Source organism: Thamnophis elegans, chromosome 10 (genome assembly GCF_009769535.1).
Source record: "Thamnophis elegans isolate rThaEle1 chromosome 10, rThaEle1.pri, whole genome shotgun sequence".
Taxonomy (NCBI): domain Eukaryota; kingdom Metazoa; phylum Chordata; class Lepidosauria; order Squamata; family Colubridae; genus Thamnophis; species Thamnophis elegans.
This window is the reverse complement of record NC_045550.1, coordinates 26,575,782-26,591,360: the sequence shown is the minus strand read 5'-3', so window position 1 is coordinate 26,591,360 and position 15,579 is coordinate 26,575,782. Positions and strand designations below refer to the sequence as shown.

The 15,579-nt window shown below is 34.3% G+C and overlaps 1 protein-coding gene across 1 annotated transcript; it reads right to left on the bottom strand.

Annotated features, from left to right (window-relative positions):
* Positions 1-790: 790 nt before the first annotated feature.
* Positions 791-15,351, bottom strand: PARL (presenilin associated rhomboid like). The gene is made up of 10 exons (XM_032225229.1): positions 15,107-15,351; positions 13,090-13,255; positions 11,816-11,956; positions 8,254-8,302; positions 6,383-6,478; positions 4,084-4,233; positions 2,980-3,050; positions 2,091-2,192; positions 1,276-1,373; positions 791-1,078 (listed from the first exon to the last, which is right to left on the bottom strand). Exons 1-10 carry the CDS (start codon positions 15,175-15,177, stop codon positions 982-984), a joined length of 1,041 nt encoding a protein of 346 aa, XP_032081120.1. The 5' UTR covers positions 15,178-15,351; the 3' UTR covers positions 791-981.
* Between the last annotated feature and the right edge of the window lie 228 nt (positions 15,352-15,579).

Genomic DNA, 15,579 nt, shown 5'->3' with positions numbered 1-15,579 from the left:
AACAGACATACTATTCCCAGGAAAGTGGGTGCCATACATATTGTGTGCATGTATGTGCATGCACCCTATTACAAAGAGCAAGTGCGGTGACAAGTAAGGCACACTTCCTTGGTCCCAAAAGATGGCAATGTTTAATTGAGAGGACCTGGACTGCATTATCTTTGCTTGAATATGCCAGGCAGATAGAAATGGAAATAGATGGCGGACAAATAACACACCCTGTGCCATGAAGAGCTTTAGAAGTGATAACAGGCACTTTGAACAGCACCTCAGAAACCAAGCAGCAACTCATACAGCTTGCTTGGCTACAATACAAGGGTGTAGTGAGAAGTGCCCACTATGGCTTATACCACTGCATTCTGAAACAGTTGTAGCTTCTGGACAGTCTTCAAGAGCAGGCCCATGTAGAGCAAATCGTAACAATCTAGTCATGAGTGACCATGTCATGAATGATTATTTAAAGGGCCCTCCCAGCCATGGAAAGAGTACAATTGGTACACAGGATAAATCTGTGCAAAGACCCTCCTTACCACAGCTGCTATCTGTTAATTGAGCAGCAGCTGCGAAGGAGATACAAAATTAAAATGTTTGAGAACACCTTCTGTATGCGTCTATTCATATTAAATACAGGTAGCTGAAGAATGAAAAAAATCCTCTAAAAATGGTATTTGGATTGTTGCTTTGGGAACTATTGTCCTATATTCATTTAAAAAAGAATTAATCAGACAATTGATCCAATTTTAATTCAGCTCTAAGATACCTCAAAAAAGGATACAGTCTTACTCAGTAATAAGGTACACATTTTTGTTTCAGGTATACAATTTTATTTACCAAGTGTATTTATTTTCATTGTGGGGCTAGAACTTAAAGTCTTAGTAATTAGCATGTAGTTATGATTTAATCAATACGCTATATTGTCTCCAATACGCGTGCTCATTTCAGTGCAAATATATTCTGAAATGCAGCAGTTGAGAGTCCCCTTCATTTATTTGGCCTCCATGTCTTCACTGTATGCCATGCTTTCACCACTGGTTCTCTGTTATTCCATATTAGCTTATTCCCATACATTACATACCATCTTGAAAGAAAGAAATAAAAGAAAAATTTCATAAAATACATAGAGAGATAAGAACTGCTTATAGACAAAGGCTCATGACTAAAAATTCTTAATGGTAAAGTCAGACTCAAGAAAAGGACAATTTACATGATCTTTTTGAACACAAGAAAAATACAGTGATATGTCACATTTATCATAATATGAATATGAATACTTACATGCCAAACAGAACTCCTCCAAGATGTGATGCATGGTCAAAAAACCTCCAACCCAAAATAAGTCCTACACTGTCCAATGCAATAATAGCTTTTAAAGCCTAGAAATGAATAAATGATTTATTGGCAAAATGCAATAAGTAGCAAAGCTACTACAGTTATAAACAAATCAAAAACATTTATCCCATACTCATAAATTAGCATCGGTTATGCAGTCAATAGTATAATGATCAAATGTACAGATTATAATAAATTCTGATTTGAATATACATTTTTCAACAGCTTAGCCTTTGTTCCTAATACACAAACTAGAAATGTCATTATGCATAGCATAAAGAAAAATCAAGTCATTTCAGTAGCTGTTCCTGACGATTAGATTACCCATGTACCTGGGTTACTTTAGGCCAATTGGAACCAGTAATTCCAAAAGACTACCGCAGAAAGGGAAGAGGGGAATAGAGCAATTTTTTTTTAAGTGATTTTTTTGTAGACTAGTTGTAGAACATCTGCAACTACTACTATACCTACAATCTATATAAAGGAGGTTTCTGGTTCTCAAACCAATATGCATCTTAACACTTTTTATAATTTCCCTTTGGAATTTGACATTTAATATACAATGAATCCCAAAGTTTTGCCTTAAAAATTCAATTCAGTGTAAACAAAAGCCTCACTGCTCGTAGTGTCAGTCATCTAGACTTAAATAAAACTTGCAAGTTGTATCCAATTGTGAAATACAACGAAGCACAGAAAACGGCTCAGGTATATATGACAACAGGTGAAAGAAATTTTCTAAACAATTATTCAAAGCTACTTACATTTCCAGCAGTAAATGTGAACATTGGAAGAAATATTATAGCTAGCTTGGCTTCTGGTATCTTTGTACACACTGCTCCAAGGACAGCCATTATAGCCCCTGACTAAAATCACATGAAAACAGGACATACATTAACATGCTCAGTCTTAAAAGTTAGGACTATTTTTAGTACCAAAATGCAATTGCATGTACTTTCTTTTTTCACTTTTTTCAAAAGCCAAATACATGGAAAAGATGCTTAATGATTTTAGCCATACAGTAGGCAACCCGCATACTAACAACTACTTTAAAATAATTTTGTCTGTGGCATGTTCCTTATGAATATCATTTTTTCTGCCTATGGATTAGAGTTTTCTTTAGATAACCCTAGAAAACCACAATTAAAAATTAGCTGTTTTATAGGAACCAGTCCAGCTAATTCAGAGGGACTAAACTCAAACAGTGAGTGAGGTTGATGTGATAGTTAAAGGCACTTGGAAGACTGTGAATTCCAGTTTTGCCTTAGTCATGAAGTCAGTGGGGTCAGCCCTAGGAAGAAAAGAATGGCTAACGACTTACAGTCTTTCCAAGAAAACTATGGTACAAAGACTCATCCAGGCAGCATGCAGGAGTCAAGACTGATTTGAAGATATTTAACCCCTACCCCCATTCAATTATTGTTTAATAGCTGTAATATTAAACAAAATTAGTTACAAATAAATTCAAAGTAATCAAATTTTCAATAAGCAAAATTATTGCAAGATTGAGTAAAATGTTGAATCTCAACATTGTATTAGAATATTATGTTAATACTTCACTGTAGCTTTTTTAAAAGACATTTTAACTTATTTAAAGGAAAATACAGTAGGCTCCAAAATGTATCTATTTTATAGATATTTAATAGCACTTACAGCTCCAAGAGATGGTCCAAATTTCCCAGTGGCCATTTTAGCGACATAACTGACAAATGTGGAAACAACCCCTAGAAAGATTTTTTTTAAATAGAAACATAAATTCACAGTCATAAAAAATAATTTTTGCTTTACTAACCCATCTCAAAATATTCAACAAGACATTAATTTGTTATCTGTTAAATTTATTTGCTGCCTATCTCATTATGGGGCTATTCTAGGAAGTTTAGAATGATAAAAAGGAATAAAACAAAAGAAGTATAAGCAGAACAATATGAACAACAAAACAAACAATGAAAAAGAATGCAATGAGTATCATATAGTGTTCTGACCCCCGTTGACGCCTCATTTTAACAAACGCAGACAAACTTAAAAGGAAGGCTTTACTTTATCAGTTTTCAGTTCAAACTGGCTTTGAGCCCAGAAATAACATAAACATCACTCTCCGATAAGAATTCAAAACAAAAGCTCTTACAAACTTACAAACCTTCTTCCACCGTCTCCACGGATCAGATTTACATGAAAACACCAAAGCATTTATCCAAATGTAACAGGCATAATCACGAGTAATAAGCAAGCAATATTGTACCAGACATGGAACACACGAAGGAACGTTGACTCCAGCGACTGGGGCGTGGCAGCATCTCTCCTTTTATCTCCAAACCTCCTCCCACAAGCCCCAGCTGCATACTGAATTTTGTACCCCGAAAAAACTCTCAGCAGAATTGCTGAGTCACAACAATATAGTATCAATATGACAACCAAAAATGAGTTTTTATCTTCTTTCTATGGATAAGTAAATAAGTACTAGGTTCACACACTGTGATAAATTAAGTGGGCCTGTTTTTGATTTAGTGTACTCTCTGAAGCCAGACATTGCAATTTGTAGACTATTATGTTTGGCTTAGTATATTATGTAAACAAAGTCTATTATTACTTCTTCAAAAAAAATATGGGCAAATAATGCCCAATGTCTGAAACTTAAATGTTTCAATGTTTAAACACTGCTTCAGTGTCCAAACTCAACTCAAAAGCAAGTATAAAAATGCACAAACTATTAAAAAAACACACATCAAAGGCAGAGTCAGATTTGAAATTTATTACCTGCAGAAAGATATACTGCCATGAATTGCTCACGTCCCAGAATAGAAACTATGCTGGTAGAGAAGCTCCATAAAACATACATGTTGGCTGCCATATGTAGAAATGAGAAATGACTAAAGGTGGAGAGCAACATGGGAAAACACACGACTCCTACATTAAGAAAGGGAAAAATGTTTAGATAGTTTAAGCATTTTATTTCTGGATATTTATAAGTTGAACTGTTAAGAAACTGGAGACTTGCTACAAGTCAGTTTTCAATATTCAGCTATAGAAATTTCTGAAAAGATTAGTAGCACAGATGCTGATGATCATAACTAGATTCCAGCATCATCAAGAGAAAATTCTCCTATTAAAAGGTAACACACACATTTGGTTACAATATACTTCTTACAATGCATCAATAAAAGAATTTTCTCTAAATTTCGTATACTATTTCTCAGAATACAGGTCATTAATATTTATCCCCAGAAGCTGTAAAAGATCAATTATAAATTTTGTGGAATTTTAATGAGCAACATATTAATGACAATTAACTGATTGCTTGTGAGGTAATCATAACTATATGCTACTTAACTTCAAACAGTGCCAGATCTAAAAAATGAAATATAGGTGCATGATTCCTCATTTCCAATTATGAGTGAGTTTCCTCGAGCCTCAGAATCTCATAAGAGTTATCTCTTTAGCCCTTGCTCATCAGCCTAGTGAATCTTAGCAATGCAATCAGCTTGTATTGGAAAACAGATCCTATGATGCTTTTTCTCTATTTCCAAGACAACATATTACTAAGGTATTGACAGCATTCTCCTTCATTTCCTAGAAAATTCTTAATAGGTTCTTATCATTTTTGTTATTTCATCCTCACAATGGAGGCACGCAGCCGCAACAAAAATTGTCCCTAGTAAATTCTCAAATAAAACATCAACAGAATACCAAAAATAGATAGAACACAGCAGGATGGGATTGAGAGGGAAAAGTCAGGTTGTTTACATCTGCCTCCTCAATTTGCAGCCATAAAAATTTAGTTGGCCTTGCAGTGTGCTTCCTTATGAAGGGCTCTGTGCAAAGATGTCATTGTTTATTAGCTGAATTAAGGATAAAGATTCTTGCAAATGTGACAGCTTTCTGCAACCTAATGTTTTTCAGATATTTGGACATGTATTCTCAGAATTTTTTAGACAAGCAGGCAGGTAATCTTGAGATTACCTAGGAGGTACCCATCTTAAGAAAAGGCTGCATAATTTATTTATTTTTTTGACAATTTAATACTTTATCAAAAGCTCTCAACTTGAATTTCCAACATCAAATATGGCTGTCAGAAATCTTGGTGCTGCTCTAAGAAGTGCTCAATAAATGCTAAGATTCAATGTTATGACTAGAGAATGTCCCCATACATTTTCTTATTCTCTTGTTATGCTGGATTCCATGATTCTGATCATCATCAGCTGTGCTACTCCAGAATAAAGTGAGACACAATTATTCCGATTAATAGTTTTTCACTTGTCTTTAAAATATAGCATTTTTCAATTAAATTATACAAATTAAGTTGTATTTTGGCTCCAGTCATTACTTTTGAGTGTGTCCCTCAAAGACAAAACATAACTTTCAGTTGAAAAAAGTTGGACAACCCTATTTTACCTGAAAAAAGATAAAAAATGTATTTGGGATTATGCCTTAGAGATAGGAAAGGTGCCTGATTATATCTCTTCTATACATCTAAAACTACCTGCATCCTAGGCATTTTGAATTTCTGCCATAAAACCCTTTATTATAGAAAAGTGAATTGGGCTTGGATCTTTTAGAACACATTTTTATACTCAGGTAGTTTTTTTTTAAATGAATAAAGGAAGCAAATCAACAAATATTTATCTCAGCAGGAAAGTTGGAAATAACAATTTATTGAAACTATTGTAAAGTATTTAAAAGTGAAGAACTTTTAAACTCAACAACTGGGATTGCTATCAAGTTTGTGTTAACATTTTGTTAAGACTACATCAAACACATACAATTTATTTTACTAATCTGAAATTTAATTTAAATAATTACCTTTAATTAATTCAAAAGTAAACTATTTCAAGAAATCATTTATCTTATATTGTCTACGTTACAGTGTTAACAAGAAAGAAACTTATTATGTAAGATATTTATGATAAAATTGTGAAGATAAATTATCTCATATTATAAGGTGTTTACACAAAAGGAAACCAGATTATTTCTGTCACTCAAACCAAATATGATTCCACATTAAAAATCCAAGGTAGCAAGAAGCTATATAATTTTACATGCATTATATTATACTCACGAGACGCTGGATTAGATGTGAAATATGTGACCATTATCCGACTCAAAGCAGGTATTCGCCATAAGCAAAATACTAATACATTTGCAGCTATAATACCTGTGAATAAAGGAAAAAAATACTGATAAAAAAGAAAATGCTTCCATTTTTAATGTTTACAAGGCTAAAAGTTATTGCAAATACAAGTTAGAACATAATTATTTTATATTATGCAGTAATTATATAGTGCAAAAAGTCATTTTAAATATGAAATCATCCTAAATCAAGCTGTCATTCTCCTTCTCTCAACAGACAAGTAATTTTAATTCTTGTTCCTATACCCATATGGTAATTGTTTTACAGAACTACTTGAGTAAATAGATAATACAGAAAATACTAAGGTATCTCCATACATTCCTACTTTTATTTCTACCAATTGAAGAAATAATGAGGTAATGAAAAGGCTGCATATCTAGAAATGGGTGCATCACAGGGCAAGAAGTTTGAATCAACTATTTCAAATGGGCTTACTCCTTCATCCAAAATCCAGGAGCCATGATTCCGGTGGGATTAAAATTTGGCAAATGTGTGGCTGCTTTGGTGCTGTTGCACCCCTGAAATCAGCCATAGTCATGTAACCTCCATTTCCAACATTCCCTGCTTCCTACAAAGAAAGTCAATGTTTATTCCCACTGCTTTGTATTTCTGTTTAGATAAAGAAATATCTCTGAAATAACTCATGGGTTGTCTAGTGAGTTCTATTCCCCTTCCTAAAATATACAACAGTTGCTTATTTCACTTATACCATTTATCCTAAAAGAAAATTCTTTGAAAATATCCAAAGAATAAACAGAAATGAAATACAAACAAAAAATCATGTGCAATGCCCATCTTCTTCAATTTATCATTTTAGGATTGCCAAATCTACTGAAAACTATCATGTAGATTTTTTCCCACCTGTCCAATAATTCTGTGCATTTGATATTCTTGTATACAGATATGGCACATATATTGTGTGCAGAAATCACACTGGAAAGGGGGGCAGAAAAATAAAAAAGTGTATTGAATTAATAGCAAGTAATTAAAACATTGATTGAAAAATAGAAAATAGATTTATATAAAATCTCTTATAGATAAAAAAAAAATCCTTAAAAAGAACTCCTTCTCCAGTAGAAACAGAATGAAAGTAAGACAAGATGAAGAAAAACTACTTTGAGAAGAAAATAGAACTGGATGAAAGAAGTACTGATTAGGCCTAACAAAGAGGGTTGCATTTATTAAGCAAGCAACCCATGTAAACTAACCCATTATAACTAATCTTATGGGAAATTTTGAAAGGTAAACAGATTTTTGCAGCCATTTGATCTCTCATCTTTCTGAACATTTTTCTGTTTATGTAAAGAAAGAGAATGATGCAAGTCATAGGTAACTAACTGGGAGATTCCTATTTATCCTAGTCCTATGGATAAATATGATATGTATTATTCTGACACACAGTTCATAAATCAAATGAATTTCTTGCAACATCCTAATACATACTACTTTCTATGCAAGTCAAATAATTCTAAAAATAAATGACATCTTGTGTGAACTTGCCCGAATCATAACATTTCTACAGTAAGAAAGAGGAACAGGCCAATATTATCAATTCTATAGATGGAATAATCTGAGTTGAACAAAATGTTATATCCCATTAAAAACTGCCAATCTAATAGTTAACTACTGTACCATTAAAACAGAGTAAATTACACGGAGAATCAGAATATATACTGGACATGACTGCCTTATGTGTATTAATTTGTAAGCATGGTATGAAAGCCATCCAGTAACATACTGTACCTGTTTGCCTCATTTCTCTTCCTGAGAATGTCTAATACTTGTAAGCTAACACAAACCTGACACAGCCCGTTGCCCGTTGCTAAGACTGTTCCACCAAAGATTAATCTGAAAGAGAACCAGCAATGTTATTATTCTGATACTTCAATAAAACAGTCTTCCCCAATCTAATAACCTTCTGATTAACTGGATTACAACAGATAATGATTATAAGGAAGCTGATATGGAAGATATTAGGCTGTAAAATACACAGTATTTCAAAACAGTTTAAATTTAATTAATCTCTTTCATTATGCAAGTTTTTCAAATAAAGAAATATTTAAGAAATTAAGCTTTTAAACAAAATAAACTCTTATTATAGTATATACCCAAATACAGAATGATTTCATTTTTAAAAATCTAGCATCTTTCAAAAAGTATCACAATGTACCTTTTTCCGTAGGTGTATAAAATAACAAACAAATCTATGCCAATTCTTCCTTATTAATATGGACATTTAAAAAAGAAATAACATCTGTTTGAAGTAACCATCCAAAGTAAACTTCAAACCCTCACATTCTGATACATTATCAGTTAATCAACTATTATTGTAATGGGATAAAAGAGAATCAAGAATCAACACTAAGAACTTGCTTCCTTATTTACCAACACACCACGCTCTTACCAAAACTTAAAAAGGAAAAAAATAAACCTTAACTATATACAGCTGTGTGAAAAAGTCCTGCACGCTTTATGGTTTACGGTTTATTACATTTTTTGGATAGGCCATTGATTTTATGATATTTTATGCTAACTGCTATGCAAATATTGTTATATTTAAATAAATACTAGGAGGTTTTAAGTGAAAAGCATAAGCTTTTTGCAATTTGGTGCTGTTTGGATGGGGATTGTGAATTTTCTTGCATACTCACAATGAATGCTTACAATGACTACGAAAACAGATTAACTGATGCATACCTAGTGGCATACATGTTGCAATTACTAAGCCGATGCTAGTGTTTTGTTAACATTTTTATTGTTTGTGGCCCTCAAAAGTACCGTTTAGGTAACCAAACATGGTTACTAATATGAAATTGGCCAGCCCTTATTGCTTATCACCAGGCGGCATCGCTTTGGCATAGACTTTATAAGCCTTTGCACGTGACCTTTGGTGAAAATGTGGCACCAGGCTGCAATAATGGATTCAATAAGCTCTTGCTTGGTCTTCGGATGCTTCTTGCTTATTTTGTAACCAATCTTGGCCCACAAGTTCTCAATTTGGTTCAAATCCGGGCTCTGAGCTGGCAATTCCAGGAGTTGAGCACCATGCTTCTTCATCCACTGCTGGACAGACTTGGCTCGATGACAAGGAGCATTGTCATCCTGGAAGTAAAAGTCCTTCCCTACAAGTTGCTGAGCTGAAGGAAGCACAGTCTTTTCCAAGACTTCAACATACTGCTTGGAATTCATGATTCCCTGCACGATTTATATCCGACCAATACCAGAAGCAGTGATACAGCCCCAGATCATCACGTGCAATAGATGCTTAAGAGATAGATTCAGGCAGTATGGCCTAAATTCTTCAGCTGGAAATCTTCTGACATACTTATTGCACTGATTCCCAGTAAAGTAGAAATTGCTCTCATCACTGAAGATCACCTTGGCCCACTACTTCTTGGCGCACGCACATCGATGAGAGTGGTGAGTGTCTGTGAGCAAAGATTTACTTTGAGCCCTGCAGCCTTAGAGCCCTCTGGCAAGCAGTCTGCAGTCTGCAAGCGGACTGTGTTTGTGCACACTTTTACATTAGATGTTTTACCCCAAATTCTTGTAATCTGAGGTGAGGTGAGCTTCCTGTCACCCATCGAAATGTTTTGCAGAGCTCGATCTTGCTGTTTTGTTGAGTTTCTTGGTCTTCCAGAGCGGAGCCTGTCATCAACTGAACCAGTTATTTGGTATTTTTCAACCACTCTGCTCACTGTGGTATAATGGCATTTCACTCTCTTGCCTATTTCTGTTCAGGAGTAACCCTCTTCATGAAGCACAATGATGTGATGTTGCCGCTCAGTACTGGTGAAAGCAAAGGCCTTCATCCTTGCCCGCACTAAATTACATTTCTTTATGCTTTTCATGCCTATTTATAGTCAGAGAGTATGACAACATTGATTGGCTCATAGATTTAGCCTCTGTGCATTTTGATTGGTCAGCCACAGCTCACTGCTGATTGGCTACTTTCGATCCTAACATTTTCGAAAATTCAAGTTGTGTTTGTTTTAGCACATAAACTCACTCAAAACCTTAAAAAGACTTTGGTTATATTAATAAAAATTATGCATCTCAATCTGACTACAGAAATTTTCATCAAATTTGGTGTGGTTTCTGAGTGAAAAGTTGATTAAACAGGTAAATACAGCTTAAAACTGAAAGCACGAAGGACTTTTTCACACAGCTGTACTTCTAAAGATCTCTTGTGGGATATCTATTTGAGGGAGATAGGCAGCTCAGAAATGTGAAAAATAAATAAAATATGTACTACTTCTTGGAAACTGATTCACACACACAAAGGGAAATGGGCCCCACAATTCAGCACTGAATTTTTATAATGCTATCTTATTAAAGGACGGAACATTCACCTCTATAAACAATCTTTTGGAAATACTTTTGTTCAAGGAACATTTCTCCACTGAATTTGCAATTGGAACTTTCTTCCTCGGCTTCACATGACACTAGACTACCTCCATTAGGAAAATCCCCTAACTGAAGGAGAAATCCTGGATGAGCCAGAAGGACTAAAACATGATGAAATACCAATTTAATGACCTTTATAATTTTGTTATGTAATAATTCATAACAAAATTTGTTATGTAACAAATTTAAAATGGTATGTATGTGCTCTTGCGCATATGTAGATATATATCCAAATGAATCATGGTTTGCAAAGTAACCATTTTTTGTGAATATAGGTGGCTTAGCATGAAACATGAACTATCAAATAAGAAACAAAGCAACAGAAAATATGCAACAGGACAGCCAAATGGGATATGAAAAAATAATAGAGAAAATATTTAGGTCACCAGACATAACAAAAGTCCCTTTAACCTATTTTCTTCCCGCAGGCTTTTTTCTCAATCCACTCATACTGATTGTTGTGATTTGTTAAGTACAACAGAAATTGTAATGAAAAACCTAGAACTAGTATAAAATAAAAAAAACATATTACTTTACAAAAATATTGCAGCTATATCTGATTCTGCTGAATGAACTAATTATAGCTCTTTAAAATACAATTATTTCCATCACTCAATGCAAGCAAGCTAATAGGTCCAACAATTTTAATATTAAATACTTTATATCTTTTCCTCATGCTGACTCTTGAAATATGTTAATCCACTTAACATTTCCTGAATATTATTGCACTAGAGGAAAAATTAAAGAGCATCTGCAACAATGGCTGCATTCTTAATAACATTAATAGCAATATTCTATTATAGCTTTTCCAAATACAACACCATTCAGATGCATTAGACTATCTATAGCTATTTTGGCTGGGGAATTATTTATCTTGATGAAATAAGTTGAATCATAACTGTGTAATACAGAATAGGAAGAAAATATTAAGAATATAGAGTAACATGTTTCTACCTGCTTTCTGAAGTGGAGTCCTTTCTGTGGTTGTATTTTATCCAGCCAGTCTGCTTGAGCATTTTCAAAATAGTTTTGGAACTTGGTTCTGAGATGTTCATATTGCCAAATAGCAGCTGTTCCAAAAGCACAGCCTGAAAACTAAAGAATGCTAGGGATAGGTTTAATCAAAATTTCAGACAAAACATAAGTCATTAAGATGGAGACAATAGCAGACATACTACTACTACTACAATGGAAATGTTCCAATTAAGCTACAAAAGACTTTATATAATTGCATTGTAACATCTACAATCAGTGATTACAGTAAGAGAACACATGAACTCTGAATTCATGGGGTCTTTAGATTGAAAATACAACTGTGTGACTTTTACATTTAAATACTCTGAAAATGCACTTACATTGTCCATACTGCTGCTGTAGACTGTCTAAACGAGCATTATCTTCTATAGAAATTCTGCAGCATATTATTTGCTTCAAAATTTCGTTAATACTAATAATATTCTGTAGTGACAGAAAATTTGTGAACCCATCTGTTATTCTGTACTACTATAATTTACAATGTATTCAGATCTGACATTGAATTAATAAACAAACTCTGGTTAAAAACATACAACTTCAAATTGTGTATATTTTATATTTTTACTGAACGTATTGAGCCAATGTTCATTAGTCATGTTGGGAAAAGGGTGTGATAAGGGGCATGCTAAGAGAGATGTTCCAATCAATCAGATATAAAAACCCAAGATTCAATGGTTGCCAGTGAAATGCATTATGTCACATGACAGAAATCGTAATCATCAACAGAATGCTTTTACAAAAAGAATGTTTTTTATTTCAAAATGGATGAATCAAAGCTCTAACTTTAACCCAGTTCAAATGTTGTTACATGATATGTTCATTTACAAAAACACAAAAATATCAATGAGTTTGTGCACAATTTATCAATGATTTGGGAAATGTTTGGTGAAGTTATTTATGTGAAAGAAAATAAATTACTAAATCTAAAGCTTCATACATTTCTTCCAACAAGGATAATGGTAGTTGGTTCATGGTATTGAAAAAAATACATGACACAGTATGTCATTTTAAGGTTTCTCTTTAACCATAAGCTCTTTACCTATTAATAGAACTTGAGGAAGCTTAGGTGACATTGTAGCTCACAGCATTACAGGATTACAGATATTTCTAAATGGTTCACAAATATTCATCCACCAGAACTGCTGCCAACTTCAGCAGTTGGCGGCAACATGGAATTATCAACAAATTATTACCCCAATTGTAAAGAAGAAAGGTTTCACTAGCTTCTTTAATGAACGGGAAGATTCATGAAAATCCAGGTCCTTAACTGGAGGAGTCAAACTGCTTTTCTGTAGCTTAGTGCCAGTTTTCAGCGCTGGTCTTCTGAATCCATTTTTTGGATGTGTAAACAGAATAGACCTGTTCAAAAAATACATTTTAATCATAAATTAAGTTATCCTGTGGAAAAATGGGGACCAATAAAAATGATAAATAAGAAATAATAAAAAACTTTAATCATAAAATATTTTGAAATGTTTCCAACTTTCAAAGAAATATTAGTTTCTGTCAATCAGATGTAAAATCAAACTTCTATTTCTACTGTAACTTTACTATAATGTATATTCTAGATATACAGACAATGATTGTACAATAACATTATCAGAAAAAAAACCTCATATTCTATTAACTACTTTACTTGTCCTATTATGTAAATACATTATTTTTGCTTATATTCTACCTCAAGGGTCCAGTAGTATAAACCTGATACATGCAGAATGATTTTCAGTGAAACCTTGCATACAAAGAATTAAAAATGAAGCTTATAAAAAATTAATTGCTTGTTACAATTGCAACCCACCTGCTAATCAACGTTTAGAATACTTTGATGCAAGGAGACTCAAGGATGATTTGTTTGTGTAAAAAATGTAGCCTCTTTAAATTCAAGTTCTACTATTTATTATCTAGTACTACTCTTCAGAAGAAACCTTCAGTAACTACACACTTAGAACAAAAACTATTTCTTCTGGTTGAGCAATTTTCAAATTTATTGCTTACATACTCAATTGACAATATTATATGTGAGCATCTAACAAAGCATTGGTTTCAGACTCAATCCCACCCCAAAGTACTAACATTGTCTGGAACCAGCTCCAACAAAAGGGAACCACCATAACATCATGCCTTCCCCTCCTAATCTCCTTAATCAACCCCGAAAGATATCACAACTGATAGCATCAAAAGTTATTGAAAGACCAAGGACAGCAGGATGCATATGCTACCCCATTCTGAGCCCACTACAGGTTATTGGCAAGTGTGATCAATGCCATCTCAGTAATACAGCCAATCCTAAATCTTGATTGAAATGGTCCAAATAACTTTTTCTAAGCCCAACCAGCTTGGAGGATTGTTGTTTTGAGGGAAATGGAATAATGTTCACCGCTTTAATTTAGCTATAAACTAATAAAGGTGGGATTTAAAAAAATTAAATCAAAATAAATCTTCATATTGTGTAGCAAAGGCTTCAATCCAATAATTACATCAAAAGAGTTTCCCACCATTTCTTTAAACATTACATATTTAAATATTGTTCTGAATCATAACCTAATAAAGGTATACATTATAGACTTATGCTTGTTTTAAATATTAGCAGTTATCCACAACTGGAGAAAAAACAACGCCATTATATCCTTAAAGAGAAGAAAATATTGCAAAAGTCAAAAGGTTCCGTTAGGCTTCCTATTACTGTCACCGCTTCAAAGACTAAAACATCCACACCCCACATATGATTTTTATGGCGATTTTCGCCTTCTTAGCATCCCTTCCTAGTGCTCTTAGCCCGGGACAGAAAAGGACTTTACTGTGTTTTCCCCCCATATAGTCCTTATAACAAATTAAGCCACTTTTTCCACCATTTCAATTTCCAAGAGTAGTCATCCGAAGTTTTGTGGGGTTTTTTTCCTATACTGCCCAATATAAAACCACGCTGAAGTTTGCAGTAGTATTGCAACTCCTCCCTCTATCCGCCTATGCTCCCTCAGCGCGCGTCAATGGCTACGTCCACACGACCATCTTATTCATCATTAACTATAGTTTGTAAATTAATCAAATGCTTGGGCTCGCATGGCACGCGCTTAACATGGGATTCACTCTAGGCGGAAATATGGATAGCTAACTTGTCAGGCAGAGGGCTTAGCAATGAACGCTTATCAGTACCTTCTCCGCCCACGGTTAACCCTATTTTTTACGTGGAGTTATGTTATATAGTCTTACCTGCGGGCCCATGGTCCACCACCCCATAACCCTTGCTTCACCCAGACACGGGTACAGCACTTCCACCCCATTTTCTTCACCTTCCCAAAGTAACAGTTCCGGGTTAGGAGCCACAATTATCCACCATCTTGAAGCCGCTGCCCGTATTCATCTGAGGGCGTCATGGCGGCGAAAGGAAACAAGAAGGGTGCGATAGCTTTTCTCTTAGCATATGGCTGAGAAGGGATAGCATTAGTCCCGCCTCCGCACTGAAGTGGTTGGTCTCCGGGGTCTCTCAAAGTAAAGGCCAAATGCCTTGTTGTCGCCCCCTCCGCCCCCCCCCCCACTCCGTTTGTAGTCTTTAAGCGCCATTTTAGAAAAATTGGGGTCATTCTTCCGGGTTTTTTTGAAAAAAATATTTCCTCGCATCTCAAAGCTGAATAGCAAACAGTGACTTTGCCCTTGTAAAAGGGATATTTGGGGACAAAGTGCTC